At 39.0% G+C, this 24,329-nt stretch overlaps 1 protein-coding gene across 2 annotated transcripts in view; it reads right to left on the bottom strand.

Annotated features, from left to right (window-relative positions):
- The window catches only part of MRTFA (myocardin related transcription factor A), a 99,287-nt gene that overhangs the window by 40,696 nt on the left and 34,262 nt on the right, over nucleotides 1–24,329 (bottom strand). For both annotated transcript variants that reach the window (XM_041754024.1, XM_041754023.1), the window contains exon 2: nucleotides 772–837. In XM_041754024.1, the coding sequence (XP_041609958.1) occupies nucleotides 772–837 (66 nt within the window). The remainder of the gene's footprint in view (nucleotides 1–771; nucleotides 838–24,329) is intronic.

Here is a 24,329-nt window from a genome sequence, read left to right as displayed (position 1 = left end):
TAAAGCTAGAAGTTGTTGTGTGACTATTTTTTTCCTCATAGGGTGTGTCCAAGTATCAATAACACACGAGAAAAGAAAGGAAAGGAGAGCTTAAGCTCTTTGCTGATGACTTAAAAAGAAATGTCAAAAAGAGCAAAATCTTGCTGGCTCCAGCTTTCACTCAGTTTATAATGCTGTTGATATTAAAAACAAATGTTCTGACTTCTAATAGATTCCAATGTTGGTTTCATTTCTCCCCTAGTGATTTCGTTGTGCACCCACTAAGCCCAGCTCTGCAATAACCCCATCCAGCACACTCACACCCATGCCAGCTATAGGGTATCTGAGACTCTCACTCTAAATAAAACTGCAGTTTGATTCAAAATACCAGGTAGGAAAGGGTTTTCTCTTCCCAAGAACCTGAACAAGAAGGCAAAACACATGCAAGAAGTGGGTGCTTTCTCAAAATACCCCAGCTCAAGGTCTGCTCCTTCTATAAAGGGAAGTGAGTGTCACAGGGAGTAGAAAGCCCTGAAAGGTGCCATTCAAAAGTGCAGGATGGTTCAACAGCACTGTTCAAACCAACACTGTTTGTTTCACTGAACTTAATAGGAGCAGTTATCTTAGCCATTAGTGATCAAAAGTCCTTGAACTTGGAGAAGTACAAGAGAGAGAGTGATAAATGAAATCTGTCGCCCTGATTTTCTGTTAGATGCTTCCCACGGCATACTAGACACACACGCCATGCTGAAAACGCAGCTCTAGCAAATGCTGAGAGAGAAAGGCACTTACGCGGCATGATCCCTTGGCTCACCAATTCTTCTCGAGTCCGGCGCTGCTGGAGCTTCAACTGCAGCACTGCAGGGTGGCAAAGAGAGAGGAGAGACGGAGACTCAGTTGGGCATTCCACCACAAAAGACACATTTTCAAATGCAAAGAAAGTCTCAGAACAGAAGGGTGTAGTGTGAAAGAAGGATCCCTTTAATTGTGACTGTGTGTAATTGCAGAAGTGGCCTGATACAGCAGGGTTTCCGTATTCTGCTGTGGGCGGCGAGAGGAAGTTGCGAAGGGTCTTGCAGGGCGATAACAATCCACAAAGTACCAAAGTCTTGCCTCTTGCTCAAAACCTCCTACAACACTGTATCCTCCTCCTAAGACTAAAAAAACATAATAAATTCTTAACTCAGAGGAAATATAATAAGGACCAACACCCAGTAGGAAAAGCTTTCTAGATATTCTACACTGTCTTCCTGGCAGCAAGTGTTTACCATCATGAGTGCTGAATGATAGAGTGTTCACATTAATCAGGAAGTACTGGTTATTTGTAAAATCTTTTCTTTTGTATCTAAAAATTACACCTATTTTCACCACACAATGTATTTCTCTAGACCAGAAAACATTTTACCATCAACAGAACTCTTTTCTTCCTCTTACTGTTCAGTTAGAGCTTTTTACTGTTGAGGCGAAACCACCAAGCTACCCGAGTCAAAGTGCATCTGGGATAGGAGAGGGCGACGAGGATTTCTCCCATTTCCACTCTGCCAATACTGCCTAATGAAACACTCAACAGAAATTTTTGTGAAGTTAAAAGTCAATTATCTCTATTTCAAATGCCAATGAAACGTAAAGGGCATCACCATGGCCCACCATGCAGAATGGCCTGCATTCAGAAACTAGGTGAGAAAAAGCTCAGAGAAAGAGAGGAGCCAAGGAAAGTCCCCTCGCCTGATAAGCCTTCAATCAAGTCACATCTGAGAGAGAGAGAGAGAGAGAGAGAGAGAGAGAGAGAGAGAGACCTGCATCTATTAAGAATCATATTACCGTAAGTATCTGCCTTTTCCCTTTATAGAGCAGTTTTTAAGAAGGTCTCCGAGAGGGCAGCCCAGGTGGCTTAGAGGTTTAGCGCCACCTTCGGCCAGAGGCGTGATCCTGGAGTCCCACATCGGGCTCCCTGCATGGAGCCTGCTTCTCCCTCTGCCTGTGTCTCTGACTCTCTCTCTCTCTGTGTCTCTCATAAATAAATAAATGAAAATATTAAAAAAAAAAAGAAAGAAAGAAAGTCTCCAAGAAGAATGGCAGAACCATAACTAGGCTCCTGGCTACATCTCGAATTCAGCAGGTCCAAAGCAGAACCAGTCTTTCTCCCAAAAACCTAACCTACTTTCCATCCTTATCTCTTTAAAAAAATAGAATCATGATCTGCAATCCACCCCCCAACCCAGTATTAAAGTTGTTGAGCCAACCTCAACGTTCCTCCACTTACCAAGTTCCTGGCGCCACAGTTTTGCCACGTTCCATAGGCAGCTCCCTGTCTTGCACCTTACTTATAGCGTACCTCTCCCATAGTAAATGCCCCAATTAAGGCTATCCAATTACTCTCCCTCAAGTACCATGTGCTGGCCCAACCGTTCATTCACTTCACTTGGAAATGCCTACCCTTTTCAACTGACCTTCCGGGCTCCTAAGCATGAAGAATCACTCTAGATCTCCTGTGAGCTACCTGTTATTTGTTATAAAAAGTATAGTAATATTTTGCCCTGTGTAATAGTTACCCCTTGAATATAACACATCTCTCTTACCAATTTATAAACTCCTGAAAGGCAGAGAATGTATCTTATTAATATGTGCCCTGCATAGCACTCAATACACAGTAAGCATTTAATAATTGTTTCTTGAGGGGATCCCTGGGTGGCTCAGCGGTTTAGTGCCTGCCTTCTGCCTGGGGTATGATCCTGGAGTCCCAGGATCGAGTCCCGCATCAGGCTCCCTGCATGGAGCCTGCTTCTCCCTCTGCCTGTGTCTCTGTCTCTGTCTCTCTCTCTCTCTGTGTCCCTCATGAATAAATAAATAAAATCTTTAAAAAAAATAATTGTTTCTTGAATTGAACTGTATCTTAAAATGATAATACATACAGTCTGAGAGATCTTATCAGGAGATCATAACTATTACTATTATTTTTTACAAATTAACACTTAAAAGTAAAGCCTTACAGAATAAATGGATAAAACAACAGCCACACTAGTGGCTAACATTTATTGATGTGCTTGGTGCCAGACATTGTTCTATGTACGTTCACGTTTTAACTCATTTCATCTTTTTTTTTTTTTTTAAGATTTTATTTGTTTATTCATGAGAGACATAGAGAGAGAGGCAGAGACACAGGCAGAGGGAGAAGTAGGTTCCCTGCAGGGAGCCTGATGTGGGACTCGATCCCAGGACTCTGAGATCATGACCTGAGCCAAAGGCAGATGCTCAACCACTGAGCCACCCAGGTGCCACTAATTAATCTATCTAACACTCCTATGTAAAGACATGGGCCTTACTATTTCCATTTTACAGGTAGAAAAATAAGGCCCAGAGTGATTCAGTAATTTTCCTAAGATTATCCCACTAATAAGAGGCACAACAGAATTTGAACCCAAACATTCTGATTCTAGAACGTGGGTTCCTTACTTCTCTGCTTCTTCAGGGTCTTCTGGAGCCTATGCTGCTAAGACAAGAAGCTTGGAATGTGACCACCTGGGCTGGTTCTCTGGTGAAAAGGGATATAGTTTAGGCCAGGGTCAAAAGAGTTTGAATGATACATCAGTAAAATAAATTTAAACTAATCTAGGAATCTGATTTCAGGTAAATTAGAACCACAGATTATAATATTAAAATGCAAATAATTAACAGCTAGGAGTCACTGAGCATTGCTGTGTGTCAGGCCTAGTTTAAGTGACTGACATGCTTTTAACTTTAAAAAAAAAGGGAGGGGGGCTAAGAGGATGGTACAATTATTATCTCCATTTTACAGATAAGGAAACTAAGGAGTAGACCTTTAAAATTTTGCCTTGGGTCACACAGTTCAAAAGTGCTGGCATGAGACTTCATACCCAGATCTTTGTGATTCTAGACTGTAGGGCACTAAATACTATGCCATACGTCTCCTTGGAGGAAAGAAAGAGGAAAAAGAGAAAATATTTGTCATCTTTTATAGTGTTTCTAAAGCCCAGCCATTCTCTAATGGCTCATCTAAGATGAGCCATTAGAGAATGATTAAATATAACACATTGATTTGATTTCTAAGAACAGAGAAATCTAAATATGATTCAGTAAGTCTGAACACTTCAAAGAAACAATAACTAATGAAAACTCTGGCCATTATCCAAAAATAATTTTGAAATACCAATCAGCAGCACTCCTAAAAAAAAAAACCCCATCTACAGATAGGGCCATAAGGGATATAATGCAAACTTCTTGACTAAAAAACTTATTGCCTCATGAGAGCAAACATTTAAGTCTAGGATTCAAGGTTTTTTATGGAGAACACAGGAAAGGCTGATTTAGCTTTTGTTTTCAACAGATCTAACTCAAAGAGAAAGGTTTATCTAATAAATCTTTCCATCTGTAAAACTAAATGAAATTAAAGTTCAGTTATCTAAAAATTCCATCCTGTTCCCTCTCAGCAGTGAACTCCAGGCTCCGTGCTTATCTGAAATCTGACCAACTTCCCTATTCACATAATAGAATTCACCCTTTATCAGTAGTATCTCAGGTATTGCTACAACCTGACTACAGATATGTTACTGTTTTTTATACACTGCAAAGGCCTCTCCTGCTAACTCAAACAATGTTTATAAAGAGGAAAAGAAAAAAGACCAGTAAACTCCAAATTATAGTTGTCAGCCTCTACATCATTTTACTTTAGTATTGATCTGTTTGGCTGTGTACAGATACAAGGGTCCTTCTTCTAAAACTTCCAACTACAAAGATAAAGGTATTTACATGAATTTCCCCTTTCTTAGTCTATCTTAATTCCTCTAAATTCTGACTAAGCACACTAAATAAAATGCCTTTATGTTTCCAGACTTCAGGGATTCTTTATTTTATTTTATTTAAGTAGGCTCCATGTCCAGCATGGAGCCCAACTCGGGGCCTGAATTCATATCTCTGAGATCAAGACCTGGGTTGAGATCAAGTTCAAATGCTTAACCGATTGAGCCACCCAAGCACCCCAAGGATTATTCATTTTAGAAGCAGCCATTTAATAACTCACTTGCAGTAAATAGCATAAGGGCCATATGTGCTGCACTCACTGCAGAAGGTACCCAAATCAGAAGTACGTTTCAAAGGCCATACATTTAATGCACATCCACCCTCACCAAGAAATACCTGACATGAGTTCAAATGGTTATACTTACAGACGGTGCTAGACCAAGGAGATTCAAAAGAGTAGAAATTTGACAAAATCTCTCTATTCATTATACATCGCCATTTAGATTTCCTCTCCACTCCCCAAGTGGATAAAAACTAAACAAAAATACCTATTTGTGTACATGCACAAGTCTTTATGCTTTCACTGTTATTAATTCCACAAATTTAATATATCATCTGTTTCTAAATGGGTCTGTGTAAGCAGCCTATATATAGATGAACAGATGTCTTTAAAGCTGATGGATGGTGAATCTACTGAGTTGCCTGCCAGAAAAGGATTGGAATAAAAAGAAACCAAATCATAAAGTAGGGAACCCTAGGTTCTCCACTCCCCACAGAATTAATCAAGTTTTCCACCTGTTTCAAACAAAGGTCTGAATAACTGGCTTCTTGGGAAATCAAAGCAAAAGATATTTCTGCCCTGTAAAGACCAGGGAAGTATGTTGATGACACTCAAGGGGTAATGCTGAAGAAATGGACACATCAAACAAACATCAATCAGAATCAGAAAGAAAAGCAAAAAATAAGTGATGTGTCCTCAAGCCCAGCTCTGTGGCTTCCACTGGTCAAGGGACCTGGATTTCACTGGGGAGGGAGATGTGCAGCTTGACAGGCTGTTCTCACCTTATTCATATTTATCCATTACTGATTCCACAAAGGCTTCTAGAGTGGGGAGATGAAGTATTTATGAGGGAAGTAAAAAAGAATGGGAAGGAAATTAGTAGGGGAATGATAGCAAAAGAACAAAAACCCTCCCTTGACATCATCCTTTGTTCACTAAGACCTCTTTCAAGGAAGATTCTAATGGCAAGGGCATTTCTTAAGCCTGATCTCCTAATAACTGGTTCATTGTTTTCTCCTCAATAACCTTTAGGTACCAGTCCAAGAATAAATAAGCAAATACAATTTTATTCAGCAACAGACACCATTACATCTACTTTCAAACTGGAAAATCTGTTTCACTGGGAAGATGAGAGAAGGAACAGAGTAGGTGAAGCTTAAGCATGCTAATAATTCAAATACTCATCTTTGTAGCAGTGAATTAGACCTATTTTATTTTATTGATGTATTTTATACTTCAGTTTATCCTATATGCTTAAAAAATCATTTAGTGACACCCAAATTATAAAACCACAACACCTATTATTTAAAACCAAAGGCTTGGGTGTGTCTCTACCTCTCTCTCTCTCTCATGAATAAGTAAATAAAATCTATTTTAAAAATAAATAAATAAATAAAACCAAAGGCTAGTCCCTGAATACTGACTAGTTTCGTCCTTAACACATATGGTTAAAAGTAGGTGAAGGGTGTTCCCAAAAGAGGGTATTACCCTACATGCTCTGCTGCCTGGGTTAGTCTACAGCATCACCACCAAAATACAGATTGAGAGTTGGGATAGGGGGATGGTTTTCTATTCAATCTAACAAATGTTTACTATACAACTAACATGTGTCGAGCCCTGTGCTAGGTGTTGGATATACCTGTGGTCTCTGCTCCCTTAAAGTTTTTGATCCAGTGGGCAAACAGCAAATTACATATAAATAAGTATAAGTTGTGATTAATGTTTTACAAGAAAACAATGAAGGGTATGAGAGGTCAGACCTTGGAATTCATAGTTTCTCCTTTATATGTTCTGTAATAACTAACTTTTCATACTTCTTCCTTACTACTATATATAGTCACTTGTTTAAGCTACTAAAAGTCCTTAAAAAAACAGACCTTGGAGTAAACTATATTTAAATAGGTAAGCTAAGGCACACAGTTTCATTTATTCACTTTATGCTTATTTGCTTAGTTGCTCTACAGTTCACATACTAGTTGGTAAGCATATCAATTCATCTCAATATTCATGCCTTCCTCAGTTCTTCTCTAGTTTCTTGTCAAAACTCTCCTTAGGCATTCATTCAAGAAATATGAGGCTCTACTATATATGCCAGATCTTTGCCTGCTACTGGGGATAAAGCAATGACCAAAGTTACTGCCTCCGGTGGAGTTTACACTTTCATGGAGGAAAACAAACATCAAATAAATACTTGTAATAGTGAAGAGTATTTTCAAAGAAATACTCAGACACCACATCTCAACTAAGGAGTTAAACTATTCCCATTATTCAATTCATCCAAGTCAAGGTTTGGTACTAGAGTACTAGGTACTACATATGTGAATAAGACATGGTTCTCATTCTCATGGAATTTTTTTTCTTTTTTTAAAGATTTTATTTATTCAGGAGAGACAGAGAGAGAGAGAGAGAGAGAGAGAGAGAGAGAGAGAGAGAGAGAAAGGCAGAGACACAGGCAGAGGGAGAAGCAGGCTCCATGCAGGGAACCCGACATGGGACTCCATCCCAGGTCTCCAGGATCAGGCCCTGGGCTGAAGGCGGCACTAAACCGCTGAGCCACCCGGGCTGCCCTCTCATGGAATTCTTATATCTAATGAGAAAGAAATACTGAAAATGAGTAATTATAATGCTATAAGGAAGACTTGATGTCTATAATGCAGACTTTTAGTTAAAAAGTCATAGGAAAATGCAACTTAGCTAATACACATTAGCTATATATATATACATATATATTTATATATATGTATATATATATATATCCTACTGTATTAAGGGTCTCTGCCAATATGTGTGATATACATATGTCTGCATAAATAATAAAAAGAAATGCTGATTTCCTAAAAATAATAAAAATCCAAATAGATATACATAGATACAGATATTTTCAGGTGCTATGACAGTGAGAAGGTGTTAGTATCCAACACTGGAAGTCACAGAAAAACAAGATCTTTCCTACATGGGGTAAGAACAGTGAACACACAAACAGGGCCTTAAAATTTTTTATCCTCTTGATAAGTTTGTACTAAAGTTTCAAGTAATTTCTTGACGTTACTCCCAAAAAGTAGTATGTTCTTTTGGGTCCCTATCTATTATAATTTTCCACAAGTCTTTCCTGATAGAGACCAGATAGATATAAAAAGGAAGTGAGGCGTCTGCACTCCCTTACACCTTCCCAACACCTCTTCTGCATTCTGGTTCTCAGTCCCTATTCTATCCTACAGCATCCCTGGGACTATTTTCTTCTCCTGCACTTTATGTAGATTTCCTCCAACTTTCTAAACTCCAAGTTTCTCTAGACTCTTTCATGATTAATTTTCTTCCCTCAACTTGGGAAACCAGCCTGAATGGGTTAGCACAGTATACACCACCCCAAAACCGTGTTTCTGGCTTGTGCTTTTAATATAAACAGCAGCAGTTTTAAGGCCCAAGTGTATTCTATAATTAGCTCTACCCTTAACTAGAAAGGGTTTACTGTCAACCTAACTATAATTTCTGGGGAATGAGGCAAGTGATGCATATTGGGTTCGTTATATGAATATTTTGTAAGTTCCTAGTGAATTCAATACACTTGTAGAACTGACCTCTTAAAGGACAGAGAAAGAATTGGAAAATACAAATTCTAGTCCTGGCTCTGCTGCTTCCTAATCAAGTCACTTAACTTCTTTTAGCCTCAATTTTCCCACTATTATACAATTGGTAAAAATAATTCCTGCACTTTGAGCTAAAAACAAAAACAACCCACAACGTATGTGAAAAGTGCTTTGTAAAACTGTAACATGGAAAATACATGTTTCACTAGAATATGAATCTTTATCTCAGGTAGCTTTTCTCTAGGACAGGACTAGGTACTGCTAATAAACTGGTACCATACCTCCAATGACATGTTTTATTTTGCAAAATAAAAGGGCCTTATATCAAAACATCCTTTCTTAAAATCATATTCCATGTTGTTCTGGGGCAGAGGGAATCAGAAGGGAGCAGCAGGGAGGGGGAAGAAGAAGGAAGGGTAGGAAAGGAGGAAGGGAGGAGGGGAAAGGAGGGGAGGGAAGTGTCTCCTTTCCGAAGGCAGTTCTGGCAGTGAAAAAGTACCCTCTATTTCCAGACTCTATTCAATCTGGTATGTCTAAAGGGGTAAGACCCTGAGAAAGGCAGAGAGATCAGTACCTATTCATTAATAAAATTAAATATATGATGAGTGTTCGAAGCATGCTCCTGAAATTCTAAGCTACCCTTAGATTTATAAATCAATTACTAAAACATATTAAGGGTCAGGTTTTTCAAACTGAAATGTTACCATCTAGTGGACAGGATTACTGATTAATTCTTATAAATGAATAATTAATTATGAAGAATATTGGGCTTTCTGATAAATTCAAAATATAAAATGATTTGTGGTATAAACAAAATACAATGAACCACAATGTAATGCTGAAGAAGAGAGAAGTCCCCAACTCTGTTTAAAATCACACATCACACATGCGAGGAGCACCTGGGTGGCTCAGTTGGTTAAGTGTCTGACTTCGGCTCAGGTCATGATCTCAGGGTTGTGAGAGAGAACCCTGCTTTGGGCTCCCTGCTCAGTGGAGAGTCTGCTTCCCCTCTCCCTCTGCTCTTCCCCCCACTTGCACACTTGCTTATACTAACTCTGAAATAAATCTTAAAAAAATAAAATAAAATAAAATAACACAAGTACCTATAATGAGATTTCAAATTTGACTGCTTTTATCAATATACTCAATCTCAATCATTCAACCTTTTCACAATCCTATAAAATTCTCTCTCTGTATATATTGTATAAACATGAGTTAAATTATTTCTGTTTTAGATATCAGAGGTAATAATCAAAAAAAAAAAAAAGATCAATATTATCTATTTAACCTGAATACTCTCAGAGATTCTGAGGTATCTTCCTGGAGTGGCAAATCTGGGTTACTCATATATCTACCCTAACACGTATCTACAAAGGATAAGCTTACAAAAATCTAACTTGAGTCACTGAAACATGTAAAATAAAAGGTCTTTGCATTGTGAAATAATAAAATGGTGAAAACATGCATGTGCCATCTTATTAAATCCTTTCTTCTTAAGAGAGGGATTGGAGGAGGGGCAGAGGAAGAGGGAGAAAGAGACTCTTAAGCAGGCCCCGTGCCCAGCTAGGAGCCTGACTCAGGCTCAATCTCACAACCCTAAGATCGTGACCTGAGCTGAAATCAAGGTCATTTACCTGAGCCACCCAAGCACCCCATCTTATTCAATTCTTAAAACAAAGCTATATGGAAGGCTCTATTATGATACTATTTTGTAGCTCAGGAAATTGAGCATAAAACATATTAAGCAACTTGCTTAAGGTCACCCAGCTCGATTTTGATCTACAGCCAGAGCCCTTAGCCACTATTAAATGTTGTGTTTCTCTTCCTTCATAAAACAGATCAGTTCCTCGTGTTCAAAAATGGCACTATTAATAGTGCTTTCTGCATGATGTGTCTGGAAAAAAAAATGATCTATCTACTTACTAATAGGGAAAATCCAGGTGATTTCAGTGAATAGTACAGGGCATTTCAGAACTCTAGAATCTAAAAGCCTTCTTATGTTAAAATTCTAAAAGGAATAGAGACTAACAGGATTAACAGTGGCCACATGTAAAGGTGATTCAAAGGGGCTCCTCCCAGAGACAGGAGGCTAAGGATACAGAAGAACTTCACCAGCCTACTTCCCAATTGGCTCTCAATGTAGAAACATCCACACTGAAAAGCAGAGGGCACCTGCTTCCTGCTACAACTTCATTCCTGCATTCTGCCAGGGGTTTTCCCCTGGTATTAGAGAGATTCTGAGTTCATTCATTCACAGAATATTTATTATGCCTACTATATGCTAGGCACTATTCTAAATGATACAGCAGTAAAATGGAGAGATGAGGTCCTTGTCTTCACAGAGCATATGTTCTGGTGGGAGAAACATATTGAGTTATTTATGTTGTAATTTCCAATGGTACATTATGTGAAGAAAAATACAGCAGAATAAAAGAACAGAGAGTGACTGAGGGTGGTAATTTTACACAGAGTACTTAGGGAAGGCCCTTCTGAAAAGACAGATGACTCTTTTCTTTTTTTTTTTTAAAGATTTAAGTTATTTTATTTTTTTTAATTTTTATTTATTTATGATAGTCACACACAGAGAAAGAGAGGCAGAGACATAGGCAGAGGGAGAGGGAGAAGCAGGCTCCATGCACCTGGAGCCCGACGTGGGATTCGATCCCCCGTCTCCAGGATCGCGCCCTGGGCCAAAGGCAGGCGCTAAACTGCTGCACCACCCAGGGATCCCAAGACAGATGACTTTTATACAGAAACCTAAATAATAAGATAAACCATGAAAAGATCTGTAGAAAGAATGTTTCAGGCAGCAGAAATAAAGAGCAAGCACAAAGGCAACTGAGGTGAGAAAAGGCCTGTCTTGAGAAGGAAACTAAGATACAAAAGATGAGGAATCTAATATGTTGAACTCCTACCTTAGCAGTCACTTGGCTAGATGTACCACTACAGTGACTCATTTCATCTCAACAGTTATTTGAAGTATATATTACCTCCATTTTATAGATGAAGAAACAACAGTTCAAAGAGGTTAAGTAACTGGCTGCACAATTAGTAAGAGGTAGAGCCAGAGTTCACATACAGGTCGGCCTGATACCAAAGCCTATGCTTTTTCTGCTACATCACATTTAATGCCAGTCGTAACAAAAATATTAATAATTATGCATAAATAAATCAAACTTTTTCCCATATCCTCAAAATCTGGGGCTCACCCATTTCATTTTGGGTAGCTGTTCATCTCCCCCTTGAAGTAATGTCCTTCTTTAATTGCAGCGGGCAGATCTCAATTGACAGCTATGTCAATGTCATCAGTCTCTTTCCTGAGCACCTACAAGGCAATGCTCTAACAACTAACTCCATCATATAAGATCTGAGCATAGCATGTACTTGTACCAGGCATCTGAATGGGGTGGAGATACACTGGGAATGTGCTTTAGACTGGCAGGACCATCTGAACAAACACTTCCAAAGTTAAAGGCACCCGGAACAGTGTTTTCCCTGCCGCATTAGTTCTGCACGTTCACCCAGGAAATGTGGGCAGCCTTGAATCTCACTTGATATTCCCTGCTGGTATTACTGGTGCTGACATTTTGCACTCAACTTTGTTGAGCGTAGGTGACAGGTGAACAGATTCAAAACCTGGAACGGGGTATTCTACAGCAAGCCAGAAGTGACAAAAATTCTTTCCCTTAAAACTGTATTAGAGTACTTACTCTTTCTAAATCTTTAATAATAATGTGGACTTGAAAAATATAGCATGTAGAATACTCATGACTGAAATAACGAGGGAGGCCTATAAGTAAATACTTAGAAAGTTAGTTTTTTTCTATCTCTTCCCATAGGCTTATCCTATTTAGCCTCTTCATATTTTTGAAATTAACTTTCAGTGTTTGTAGTAATTAATTTTGAGACAAAAATGTGTGGTTGGTTTTTAAGGAGGCTGCACATCCAGTGTGGATACTAATGCAAGGCTTGAACTCACAACCCTGAGACTGTGATCTGATATGAGATCAAGAATCAGACACTTAACCAGTTGACTGAGCCACTCAGGTGCCTCTAAAATAATTTTTAAAATGAAAACAATTCTTCTCTAGGACAAGGATTAGGAAACAGAGAAGTGATTAGAAATGAGAAAATTGATCAAATGTGCTAAAAATACACACATACAAAATCTGCAAGTTCTTCAAATATTTATGTGTAAACTTTCTCTGGGTATTTAAAGGAAAAAACAATAGTTTCTCCCCTTTAACCCCAAGGGATGTAAAATTGTATGTTTGTCTCAAAAAAATTAAAGGAATATTTTGAAAATTAATTTTGGCGCCTGGGTGACTCATTTGGTTAGGTGGCTACCTTTGGTTCAGGTCATGATCCCAGGCTGGGATCAAGCCTCAGGGTAGACTCCCTGCCTGCTCAGGGGGGAGCCAGCCTCTCCCTCTCCCTGCTTGTGCGTGCACGCTCTCTCTCTCTCTCTCTCTCTCTCTCTCTAATAAAGTCTTTTTAAAAACTTTTTATTTTTTTGTAAAAGCTACAGCAAAATTTTTCTTCGCTGTAGAAGATGGAAAGGCAAAAAAGGGGAAAATTAAATTTCATGCAGCATGAAATATGAAAACTCTAAGTCTATCAGCTAAAATTGCTGTAAGAGTTACAATTCTCAAGATCAAATACATAAAGGAAAAGTCAGTCTGTTAAAATACAGTAGCCAATTTAACTAGGAAGGCCCTACTCTCCATTCTCCAGGTTTAGCAGAGACATCTCAGAAGTAAATGTACATGTAACTGTAAGGGAGTCCATGTTGTTTGAAGAACTGCAACTCTGTATTTCCTGAAGTTTGTGTGGTCAAATTTGCAAGTGGAACATTTCATTACTGCAGGTTTTTGCACAGAATTTTACAAAACAAACCTGCATTAAGTTAAAGCATAACTGAAATCAATGCCTTTTTGGCAGGAATGACTTCGATATTTTCCTATCACATATTCCTCCTTTTCATGTAGATGTTTGGCTCCTTCAACACACATCATGGGTGAAGGGGACATTACAGCTCCAAAGCTAAAATGGAGGCTGAATGCAGAGCAATGAAACAGTTTACCTAGTTACCACATACCACATTTTTCTAGCATAATTTTGAGGGATGCAGAAGGTGCCACACCTATCAGCAGAACACTTATTTTTAAAATGTCCCAGATACTAGCATGTAGTTTCCCTCCTCCTGCATTTTCAAATTATCCCAGTATCAACATCCGTCTTTAAGAAGCTTTCCCTTAGTTTTGAAAAAAATGCATTACGTTTGTCTGACACTCTGTGTAATACACAAGCAAGACCCCTCTTTCTCTGGCTCTTATGCCTCATCAAGGCATGAAAACAGCCAGAACTACAGCAACAGCTGGGGATCATTAAACCGACAGAAATAGCTTAGGAGACTCCATTGGTGTGAGTGGGGGGAGGAGAGGCTCAGTATCAGATTAAAAAAAACAAAAGGGCAACAGGAAAGGGAGGGGGTTAAGGTGAAGTATATCATACCCAAATTTCCTTTACACAACCAAAGGGAGGCACTGAAGCCAAAGAAGGGACAGGTGACTGGCTTAAATTGCCTAGCCTCTACCTATTCTCATATGGAAGGCTTCGTCAAACCTATAAATGTGAATCAATGAAGACAGGTGGGGGTGGGAAATAGATGGGTGGGGGTGGGAAAAAGAGGAATCGTGGCATCTCAAAGGCTAACCCTGGGTCATCCCCAGTCTGGAGGAATCTCTTAGGATATGAGTCACTTCTGAGGCTGTGCTCACAGTAAAAATCAACTCCAAGAGGGGCAGGGGTATGAAAATGTATGCCAGTACCTAAGTGGACTCCCTTAGTCCAAGTCATCCCTTCAACTGGGAGGACCAAATGCTAGACGAAATGCAGGCTGTCGGGGCTGTTCGTGCCAGAGCACAACCACGCCTCCAATGCTAGCTTTGTAATCTGCCAGGCCTCCGAAGGTCAGTACAGGAATGTGCCATCTGCCTGGCTCACTGCCCGAGTGTGTTCAGCACATATCTGAATGCCCTACAGGAGCTTTATTCAGATCACTCCATGGAGTGGGCTTGCATATACTGATCTCTATACCTTAGTCTGGTTAGTTGTAGGTTCCTGGGGTATCCTCTCCAACTTCACACTTGCTAGGCTGTCATTTACTATCAAAGCCTCTCCCACCAAGGCATCTTCTTCATAACTAATCTCACAGGACTGACTGCAGTTTCAGAAAGTTCCCCACCTGCAAGCCCAAACAGGAAATGATTCGATTGCAGATATTATGATTGCAACTCTCTTTGGCAAGAGTGTTTGGTAACTGTGGGATTGCATGAACTTCAGCCGAACATTTTATTTGATGCATCTAATGATTTACTAGAGAAGGCTCCAGGCTGATGGCTGTTCTCAATGAAAGAAACCACTACATTACCCTCTTCTAGAATGGCTTCTTTTCTAACCCACAAACCTGGCAGGAAAATATGCCTCTGCATATTTCCAAACTACACCAGTTTTGGCTAGCTAACTGTATTTGAACATGATTTTCAAAAAAACACAATGGCTTATTCTGAATATTTTAAGTTAATATTAGGAAGGGTAGGAAACCTACAAAAATAAACCCACTAGAGAGGAGACTAAAAAAGAGTTTAAATAGATATTTAGTTTACACACACACATTTACCCACATATCTCACATACAGTTCATTTTAAGGCTGCATAACACCAAAGAACAGGATATGTATCAACCAAACTGTGTTGACTATTATCACTTTTCAGTGTGCACAGCCTTGATGGGAACAATTGTACTAACATATCTCTCATCAACCTTTAACAGAGTATATTAAATATAAAATATAAAAGGGATGTCATAAATATTTATAACCACTTACTACATAACATCATAGGACATAAGAAGAAAAATAAATATAATAAAAAATTACTAATAAAAATAATATGTAATACTTTACAAAGCTTTCACACATATGATCTTATTTGACTCTATGAGTAGGATGGTAGACATTATACTCATGATACTATGAAAGAAATTGGTTTGCCAAGCTTAGAGCAATTTAGCCAAACTCACATTTGCAAGATCAAACCAAGAACTTCAGGTCTTGACTATCAGCTCAAGGCTGGAGCACTAGCTGCCTACCACAAAAAGGCTTTCAGCCCTCAAGGAATTAATCTCTGACACGTAACGCCTTGGCCAGTATTTCTCAGATGTACCAAGTTTCTTCCCAGTAAGAATCTCACCAATCTCCTGGACCAGTGTCATATTCTGAAGCTAATTCAAGACAATTGTGAGGAAAGGTTAATTATTAATACCACTGATAAGGGATCCCTGGGTGGCCCAGCGGTTTAGCACCTGCCTTTGGCCCAGGGCTCGATCCTGGAGACCCGGGATCAAATCCCACATTGGGCTCCCGGTGCATGGAGCCTGCTTCTCCCTCTGCCTGTGTTTCCGCCTCTCTCTCTCTCTCTCTCCCTCTCTCTCTCTGTGACTATCATAAATAATAAGTAAAAATTTAAAAAAATACCACTGATAATTAAAAGATGTGAGCTTCTTCTAAAGGCTAGAATTATTAATATGAGATACTGAATAAAACTGAATTAGGACAGAGTGCTCAAAATATATCTGTCATTTAGGATGAACATATTTTGCTTATGGGCACGGCATTGCCCTCTAGTGCCAGGAAGCACAATACCCTCAGCAGACTAACTCAGCTAATGCATTATTAACCACCTACTATGCATAAACACATTTCACTAATACTCACTTTAAAGGGGGGAGGGGGAGAAATGGTTACGTCTATCATGCACATGCAACCATAAAAACTATATCAGCCCCTCAAGGAATTTATAAATATAATAGAGAAGATAAGAAACGTAAAACAAATCACTGTAATGAAAGACAGTGTTCTAAGTGCTTTTAGTTTGCAGAGAATAAATCACTAGAGTACAAAAAGAATCAGGCAAGCTTTGCAGCAGCAGTAGCATATAAACTATCTCTGGAGGGCTTCAAAAACTAGATATGACCAAAAAACAAAAACTAGATAGGAGCCAAAACCTAGAGGTAGGAAATACTGTAAGGATAAGAACATAACTAATACACTTCAATTCAGATGAAGAATTAAATTTGTGAAAGGGAGTAGAAGGCAGCTGGAAAGGCTGGCAAAGGTCAGACTGTGAAAGGTCTAAAAACTGTGCTATCCAATATGGTGGCCACTTGCCACATATGCTATTCAAATTTAGTTAAAATTAAATACAATTAAAAATTCAGTTTCTTAGTCACTCCAGTCACAGTTCAAGTCTCAACAGCCACATGTGGCTAGTAGCTAGTGTACTGGACAGTGTAGATACAGTATTGGGCAGTGCTGTACAGAAAGTTGTATTAAATCACAAAACATCGGGATCCCTGGGTGGCCAGTGGCTGAGCGTCTGCCTTTGGTCCGGGGCGTGATCCTGGGGTCCTGGGATCGAGTCCCGCATCAGGCTTCCTGCATGGAGCCTGCTTCTCCCTCTGCCTGTGTATCTGCCTCTCTCACTGTGTCTCTCATGAATAAATAAATAAAATCTTTTAAAAAAAATAAATCACAAAACATCAATCTTTCAAAGCTCCTTCTAAAAAAAATGCAGATCTGATCCTTGCCAAAATCTAATAATAAAGAAAACCACAGGTCCTAATGCCATAATGGGTAAATAAAAGTGTGGTCCCTATCCTCCTAGGCATTTCCAACTGCCAACTAAAACAAGAAAAAGATCACAGATGGCGTCCTATAATCCTAATCAATTATCTTTAAAAATATGTGCCAGTTTTTAGAATCTTTTTTTAACTTAGGAAAAAGAAAAGACAGAGCTAAGAAAACTATGAAAGAAGGAAAAGATTAGGCATTTACATATAATAATAAAACAGAAGACTGAGAAGAGTCACTTTCATTGAGTAATTTCGAGTATTTGAAGGAAGAACTGTATCCCTCAAATATCTGCTTCAGCCCAATAGGAGCAATACTGGACATCCTTTATATTTTCACTATCTAATGCACAATCTATTTCTTCTGTTACAAAATGACAATCATTAAAAAAAATGTGTACTGGGGATCCCTGGGTGGCTCAGCGGTTTAGCACCTGCTTTTGGCCCAGGGCGTGGTCCTGGGGTCCTGGGATCAGGTCCCACGTCAGGCTCCCTGCATGAGCCTGCTTCTCCCTCTGCCTGTGTCTCTGCCTCTCTCTCTCTCTTTCTGTCTCTCATGAATGGGTGAAATGAAATCTTTAAAAAGAAAAAAAAAAATGTGTACTGATAGAAAACATAAAATGAGTCCTCTCAAGATCCAACAGACAAAAAGAATTCTACGTATACAAAGTTCCAAGTACAGTATAAAATCAGAAAAACATATAGTCAATTGGTTAGGCTAGTTGTCTAAAATTACCATTCTGATCCTACTTAGACAAGTCTGCATCTCTATTTCCTATTCACTGCTACACTCGAAACAAAGATATTCTTAATGTTCACACTGGGAATCTGAAACACTATAAATCCTCTGGTTACAAAAACAGTAGCAGCCCAAAGCTTTAGGTCCTAAGCCATACTCTCTCCCTGCCTTTCAAATAATCTTCCCTGAAATGTTACTGTCGTGTTTGACTTTATAATCCTAGATATTCAAAGAAATCAACTGCCTTTCGATCCATTTTTTAAAATACTCTTTTTGCAAACTGGACACTGATAATCATTCATCTCCTCATCGGTGGATTCATTCATTGCCACAAGTTCAAATCATCCTGTTAAATGTTAGTAAAGTTCCAAAGAGATCTCAAGAATTCAAAAGAAACATCTGAGTTTTAGAAAAGTAGCAGTTATGTAATCAATAGTGAAAGTTGTATGTAAATTCTGCTAATGGACAACAGGTTTTCCAAGCTAGGAGAGGGAAAATGTTGAAAATTCTTTTCCATTCATACTGTTAGAATTTGAATGAAGTCCCTACCCACCCCCACTTTTTTCATAACTCAGAGTTCTTCTGAAAGAATTACCAAACTTGGGCAGCCCGGGTGGCTCAGTGGTTTAGTGCCGCCTTCCACCCAGGGCCTGATCCTGGAGACCTGGGATCAAGTCCCACCTTGGGCTTCCTGCATGGAGCCTGCTTCTCCCTCTGCCTGTGTCTCTGCCTCTCTTTCTCTCTCTGTGTCTCTCATAAATAAATAAAATCTTTAAAAAAACTTTTTTTTTTTTAATTACCAAACTTTTCTGCAGAACTCAAGAGAACATTTCTTCTAGCAACTTCAAAATACAAAAGATGGATGTTCACAAAGGAAACATCCTTTGTGGATGTTAACCTAATAAACACTTTCCCGCTATCGTTCATACACGTGGATGTAATTCTATTGTGACTCTACAATTACTAAAAAGATTGGTAAGGCCAGCCCAAACTGTTTACCCTAACCCCAACTAACATGCAGTATAAGTAAAAAGCCTTCCAAGTATTACTTTAAATTATGATATCTTAGTGTTATAAGATCTCACAGGTTATCTATACACTTTCAGTATTTAACAGAGAGAAGAACTGAAGTCATCATCACTGGCTCCCTATTTATTTGTATAGTACCCATGGCCAGAGTATGTTTCATTGACAAAGCACTGCATTTGACCCACGTAAAGAGGTAGAACCCCACTTTGTAAAGTTTTTTCTTTCTTCTTCCATAATCTAGGTTCAGTACATGAGCTGTGCATGGGTGGGAGGAAGGAAGCAAGAAAAACATCCTAAATACTGTCTCCATCAGGTCATGAAGTACACCCTATGGTACTATGCTCAGCTGTCTACCTCTCGAGGGCTCAACAAGCTAAAAACCCAGGGAGAGTAAATCGCCCAAAGTCAAAGCCTGGATGGCTACAGAGGAATAGGGAGAGGAGATAAAAAGACTGTAATAAATTAAGAAGGAAACAAAAGCATGCAAATCCCAACAGGAGAAATATGCCAACCTTCCCGCAAACTGTGATAAGGGGCCAGGCACACTGCGGGGTAGCTGTCCTTTCCCGGCTCCAGGACAATCCATGAGAGAGGCAGAATCCTGCAGGTGGGCTGGTGAATCTTGGTCTTCTCCTCCAGCATGCTGGGGGAGATGTGAGGCTCCAAAGGCCAGTGTTGCAATACACTTGTCTTCCTTACCTCACTCCTTAAAGAGGCCATTTATTATTCGCTGAAAATCTGATTACCATTGCTCTTTAGGTTAAAGTGGGTACTTCATTTCTGTAGTGCTAAGGGTTGTAAGAACAGCTAGATCCCGACTTTACTTAGGGAGTGGGGCATTAAAAGCAGTGACAGCAGAAGGTCAGAATCAGTAAGTCTCCTGGAAAACATTTCTTCCTGTCAGCACTGGGCCTCGACACAGACACCTCCCTCCTCTACCCAAATGCCAAAAAGCAGGACTGGGATGATTTCAATGTGTAGGGCTGGAAGAGAGGAGGGTTCCCTTAGAGAAAATGTTCGTAGCAACCAACCAACCTCATTCACCCAAAATAGTAAACAGTTGGTTTCTCTGCTCAGAACCAAAAGGCTTCTGCCAGACAAGCAGTATCACATGACCAGGTTCCGTCTTCTCTCCTCTGCCTCCCTCCCTTCCTGTGCAAAGTCTATACACCAAAGTGGAACAAGGACCTATAACACTGTACTATTTTATTTAACTTGACATTTGTTTTTAAAATGTCTACAGATGAAAGATACCAAATTGGGAGGAAAGGCAGTACCAAGAGAAAAAGTCAGATGAATTTACTTTGAAATAAGCCACATCACAGCATCAAAAAGGGGTACCATTAACAAGGCTTAATTGGTAAAGGTGCTCAATGAATGAATAAATGAGTGAATAGACAATTAAGCAATTTGCAGATATTTTGGTGATAAAGTCTCTAAAAAAAGATATAGCTCAGTACATATTTTTTCATTTAGAAGGAAAATAAAGGCTCTTAAGGTGCTAGCTAGTGTCACAGACAATATACTGCAACAATAGTAGCAGCCCATCAAAAGTTTGAGATTCAAATCCTTATTGACTTCAATTTACCTCATCATTTGATTCTACTCCTTAGAGGTCTGGAGGTGCATAGAAAATCCGGGTAACTATACCAACAGACTAAATAAAAAAACCTACGCAGCTAATTATGGAAAGAGCTGCCATCATGACACTCACTGGTATTTTCACCTAAGGTGGTCAATAAGGATAGCACCACAGCTAGAGTGAGATGTGCCACCATATTTTTCTCCTCACAAGGTCTCCCAGCACTTAAAGCTGAGCAAGGCATAAAGTGTAGAGGCATGGAAGCAAAAACCCCTAGTGGAGCAATTTGTTCTACAGGTGAAGCGTAAGAATCTACTGTGTCACCATCATCTGCTGTGGTCTCTACTCAAAAGGCCAACCAGGGGACTTTAAGGTAAGAGTTGCTCATACTCATCCATCCCCTCACACTGTAAGATGTTCAATAATATTTTTAATATGGAAAAGAAAGAAAAAAATGAAAAAGAAAAAATACATACCAGAAATCCTTAACTTAAGCAACACCTTTTCCCTCAACAAGACCATGTGAAGATAATTTGGCCAATGTCAAAATACAAATACTACCAATAAAGAATTTGCTGGTGAGGATGAGGAGCAATTGAAACTCTCAGATATTACTGGGAGAATACAAAATGATTTGGGAAACTTAAACTTGGATTTATCATACAACTCAATAACCCCATCCCTTTGAAACAAAGGGAAATGAAAATATATGTCCACATAAAGAGCTGTACATGAATATTCATAGCAGCTTTATTTAAATTGCCAAAAACTAGAAACAACTGAAATGTCCTTCAACCTGGAACAGAAAATGGTGGTACATCCATACAACGGAATACTAGACAGTGATAAAACACATGAACTACTACCATAGGCAACAGCATGTACAAACCTCAAAAGCATTAAGCTAAGCAAAAGAAGGCAAATGCAAAAAGCTACAATACTGAACGACCGCATTTATGCGTAATTCAGGAAAAAACAAAACCAGAAGGGCAGATCCAGGAATGGGGGAGGAAAATGTCTACGAAGAAGCATGACAGAACTTCTTGATGGAAATATTCCATGTATCTTGATTATGGTGGTGGTTTACTTTTCATCAAAACTCACTGAACTGTATCTGTAAAAGGGATGACTATTACTGTCTATAAACTGATCCCAACTTTTAAAAGAAAAGCAGATTACAAAATACCATCCAAAGAGACAGAATAGAATAGTAACTAAGAATACAGGCTCTGGAGCTATCTAGATAGCCAGGTTTTAAATCCTGGCTCTACCACTTACTAGCTGAGTGACCTGAGAGCCTTAACATGCCTGTGCCTCCCTTTCCTCATCTGTAAAGTGGGGATAATAGCATTTACCTCACAGCATTACTGTAGTAAATGAGTCAACACATGGAAAGCACTTAGAACGGTGCCATTCCTGCAACCATTCAGGAAGTGTAAGCTGCTGTCATCACCCAGTTATGTAACACATATATAAACACATCACTGTGCACAGAAGCGATTGGAAGGCTGCTTCTCATCTGGGTGGTGGGAATAAGGCTGATGGTATTTTCTCTTTTTCTCCCTTCTGTTTATCTGCATCTTCCAAATATTCTACCTTAAATAACTATTGTTTTTGTAACAAATAAAAAAATTTTTTCCTCAAAAAACCATATTCTGAAAACGAAAGAAAAGAACACTGGGCTGGGACTAAGGAGTTCTGCTTTTCAGCTGTGCTGCTAATTACTTAGTTGTATGACCTCAAGGTGTCACTTTCGTCTCTAAAAAGGAGGGGCTAGAGCAGATAGGGTGTCCTCCATCCCCAAAATGGAATAGTTCTCTAAGATTTATGGTGGAACTGGGCAAGCTACACCCTTTATTTTGTTTCATTTTTCTTTCCATATTTACTGTCTGCCTACCATGTGCCAGACTGTGATACATATGAAACACCCAAGTCCTCTGCCTTCATGGAGTTTACAAGAGAGGCTTGTAAACAGACTTGTACCCAATCATACAATCTGCCAGCATGGTAAGTGCTCTGATGGAACTCAAAAAGAAGACCTAGCTGGGTTTGGAGGAGTTAGAAGGCACCTGACCTGAGACCTGGATGGTTTAAAGGGGGAAAAAAGTCAAACTAAAGATGGGGAAGGGACCTGCAACCAAAGGGAGAGGAATATACAAAAGCAAAAGGTATGAAAATAAAAACTTCTTGGGGAACAGAGGATGGAGAGAAAAGAAACAGAGAAAGAGCATTTTGACAGCAGTATGGAAACAAAGAGGGCCAACCCCAGCAGTGGGGAGGTTAGTCAGGAAGAGAGAAATGGGCACTCAGACTGTTGATAATCTCCAGAATTCATATGGGACTGTAAATGGTTTATTCTTCTTCAAATGTCTATATAAGCAACAAAGAAATCTAGTAAATATTAGTCTAACATGTACTTTACTATACTTACAAATATAGCATATACTTAAAAAATTTTACAAACAAAAAAGGTCACTTCCATATTCCATGGTTAAGTGTACATCCTTGTTTATTCAGTAAATAGTTATTGTGTGTTATACATACACTAGGTGCTGGGGAAAAACGGAGACACAGACAGAAAACAAATGAACAACCAAAGCATGCAAGAGAACAAGATTCACTTTTTATTCTGTCCAAGACCTACTGAGATCTTCTATTTCTCAGAAGCAGGACAGAGGAAATGTCACTCAGTGGCTGAGAACTCTGACTTGGAACCAGAAAGATCTTTGTGTAAATTCTTGCTCTTACCACCTACCACCAGACTGACTTTGGCTAAGTCATGTTCATCTTGCCTGAAAATGGGAAAAACATCACCATATTCATATGGTTTAGGATTAATTTAATGAAATAAGTAATAATCGGTATGTCAGCCATTCAGAAAAAGTTCCAGAAATGGTTCCTTTTACTAATTTTAATTTTCCATCTTAGAACAGCCCAACATCTCCAATTATATAGACATAGGTATACTCAAAGGGTAGGAAACAAGGGGATTAAGGTATAAAGGTCTATTTAACATTACTGAATTTACATTTTAGTAAATTTACAACTGTTTTCTCATAAAGGTATCATGCTTGGAACTAACATTCCTGAAGGATTTCTCAAACTGTTAATACCTGCCTATATTACATGACCCAAGAAATTAAATAAAAGCCATCACCCAAAATAGGGAGCCAGTCACAATCTCTTTTGGGATTCCTCGTTCTGACTCTGACTAACACTGAGTCATTTAGAGAACTGAGACAACGCAGAGTACTGATAAGCAGTCTGAACACAAATGTGGAGCAGAGGTGCCAGAGTACACTGCAGACCAAAGGTTTACTGCAAGTAGACTTTCTGAAACAGAAAAACCAAGATGGAAGGAGAGTTTTCTAACTGGCTGCACATTTTAGTAATGTCTTTCAGGAAAAAAAGCAGCACAACAATTAGTATGTTTCTCAACTGCGCCTCCCTATAATTACACATACTCAAAAATACTTTAACCATCTTTTTAAAATGTTTATTTCTTATAAATGACTTACAAAATACTTTAACCATCTTTTTAAAATGTTTATTCTTACAAATGATTTCCACTGTAGTGGTCATTTAAAGATTTTAAAAGCAGAACATACCATGCAAAAAGAAAATGTCTTTGTGACCCTAGAGCTTAAGAGCCAAAATGATCCTATTTAAACATCCCCCATAAA

Source organism: Vulpes lagopus, chromosome 5 (genome assembly GCF_018345385.1).
Source record: "Vulpes lagopus strain Blue_001 chromosome 5, ASM1834538v1, whole genome shotgun sequence".
NCBI lineage: Eukaryota > Metazoa > Chordata > Mammalia > Carnivora > Canidae > Vulpes > Vulpes lagopus.
This window is presented reverse-complemented; position numbering and strand designations above follow the sequence as displayed.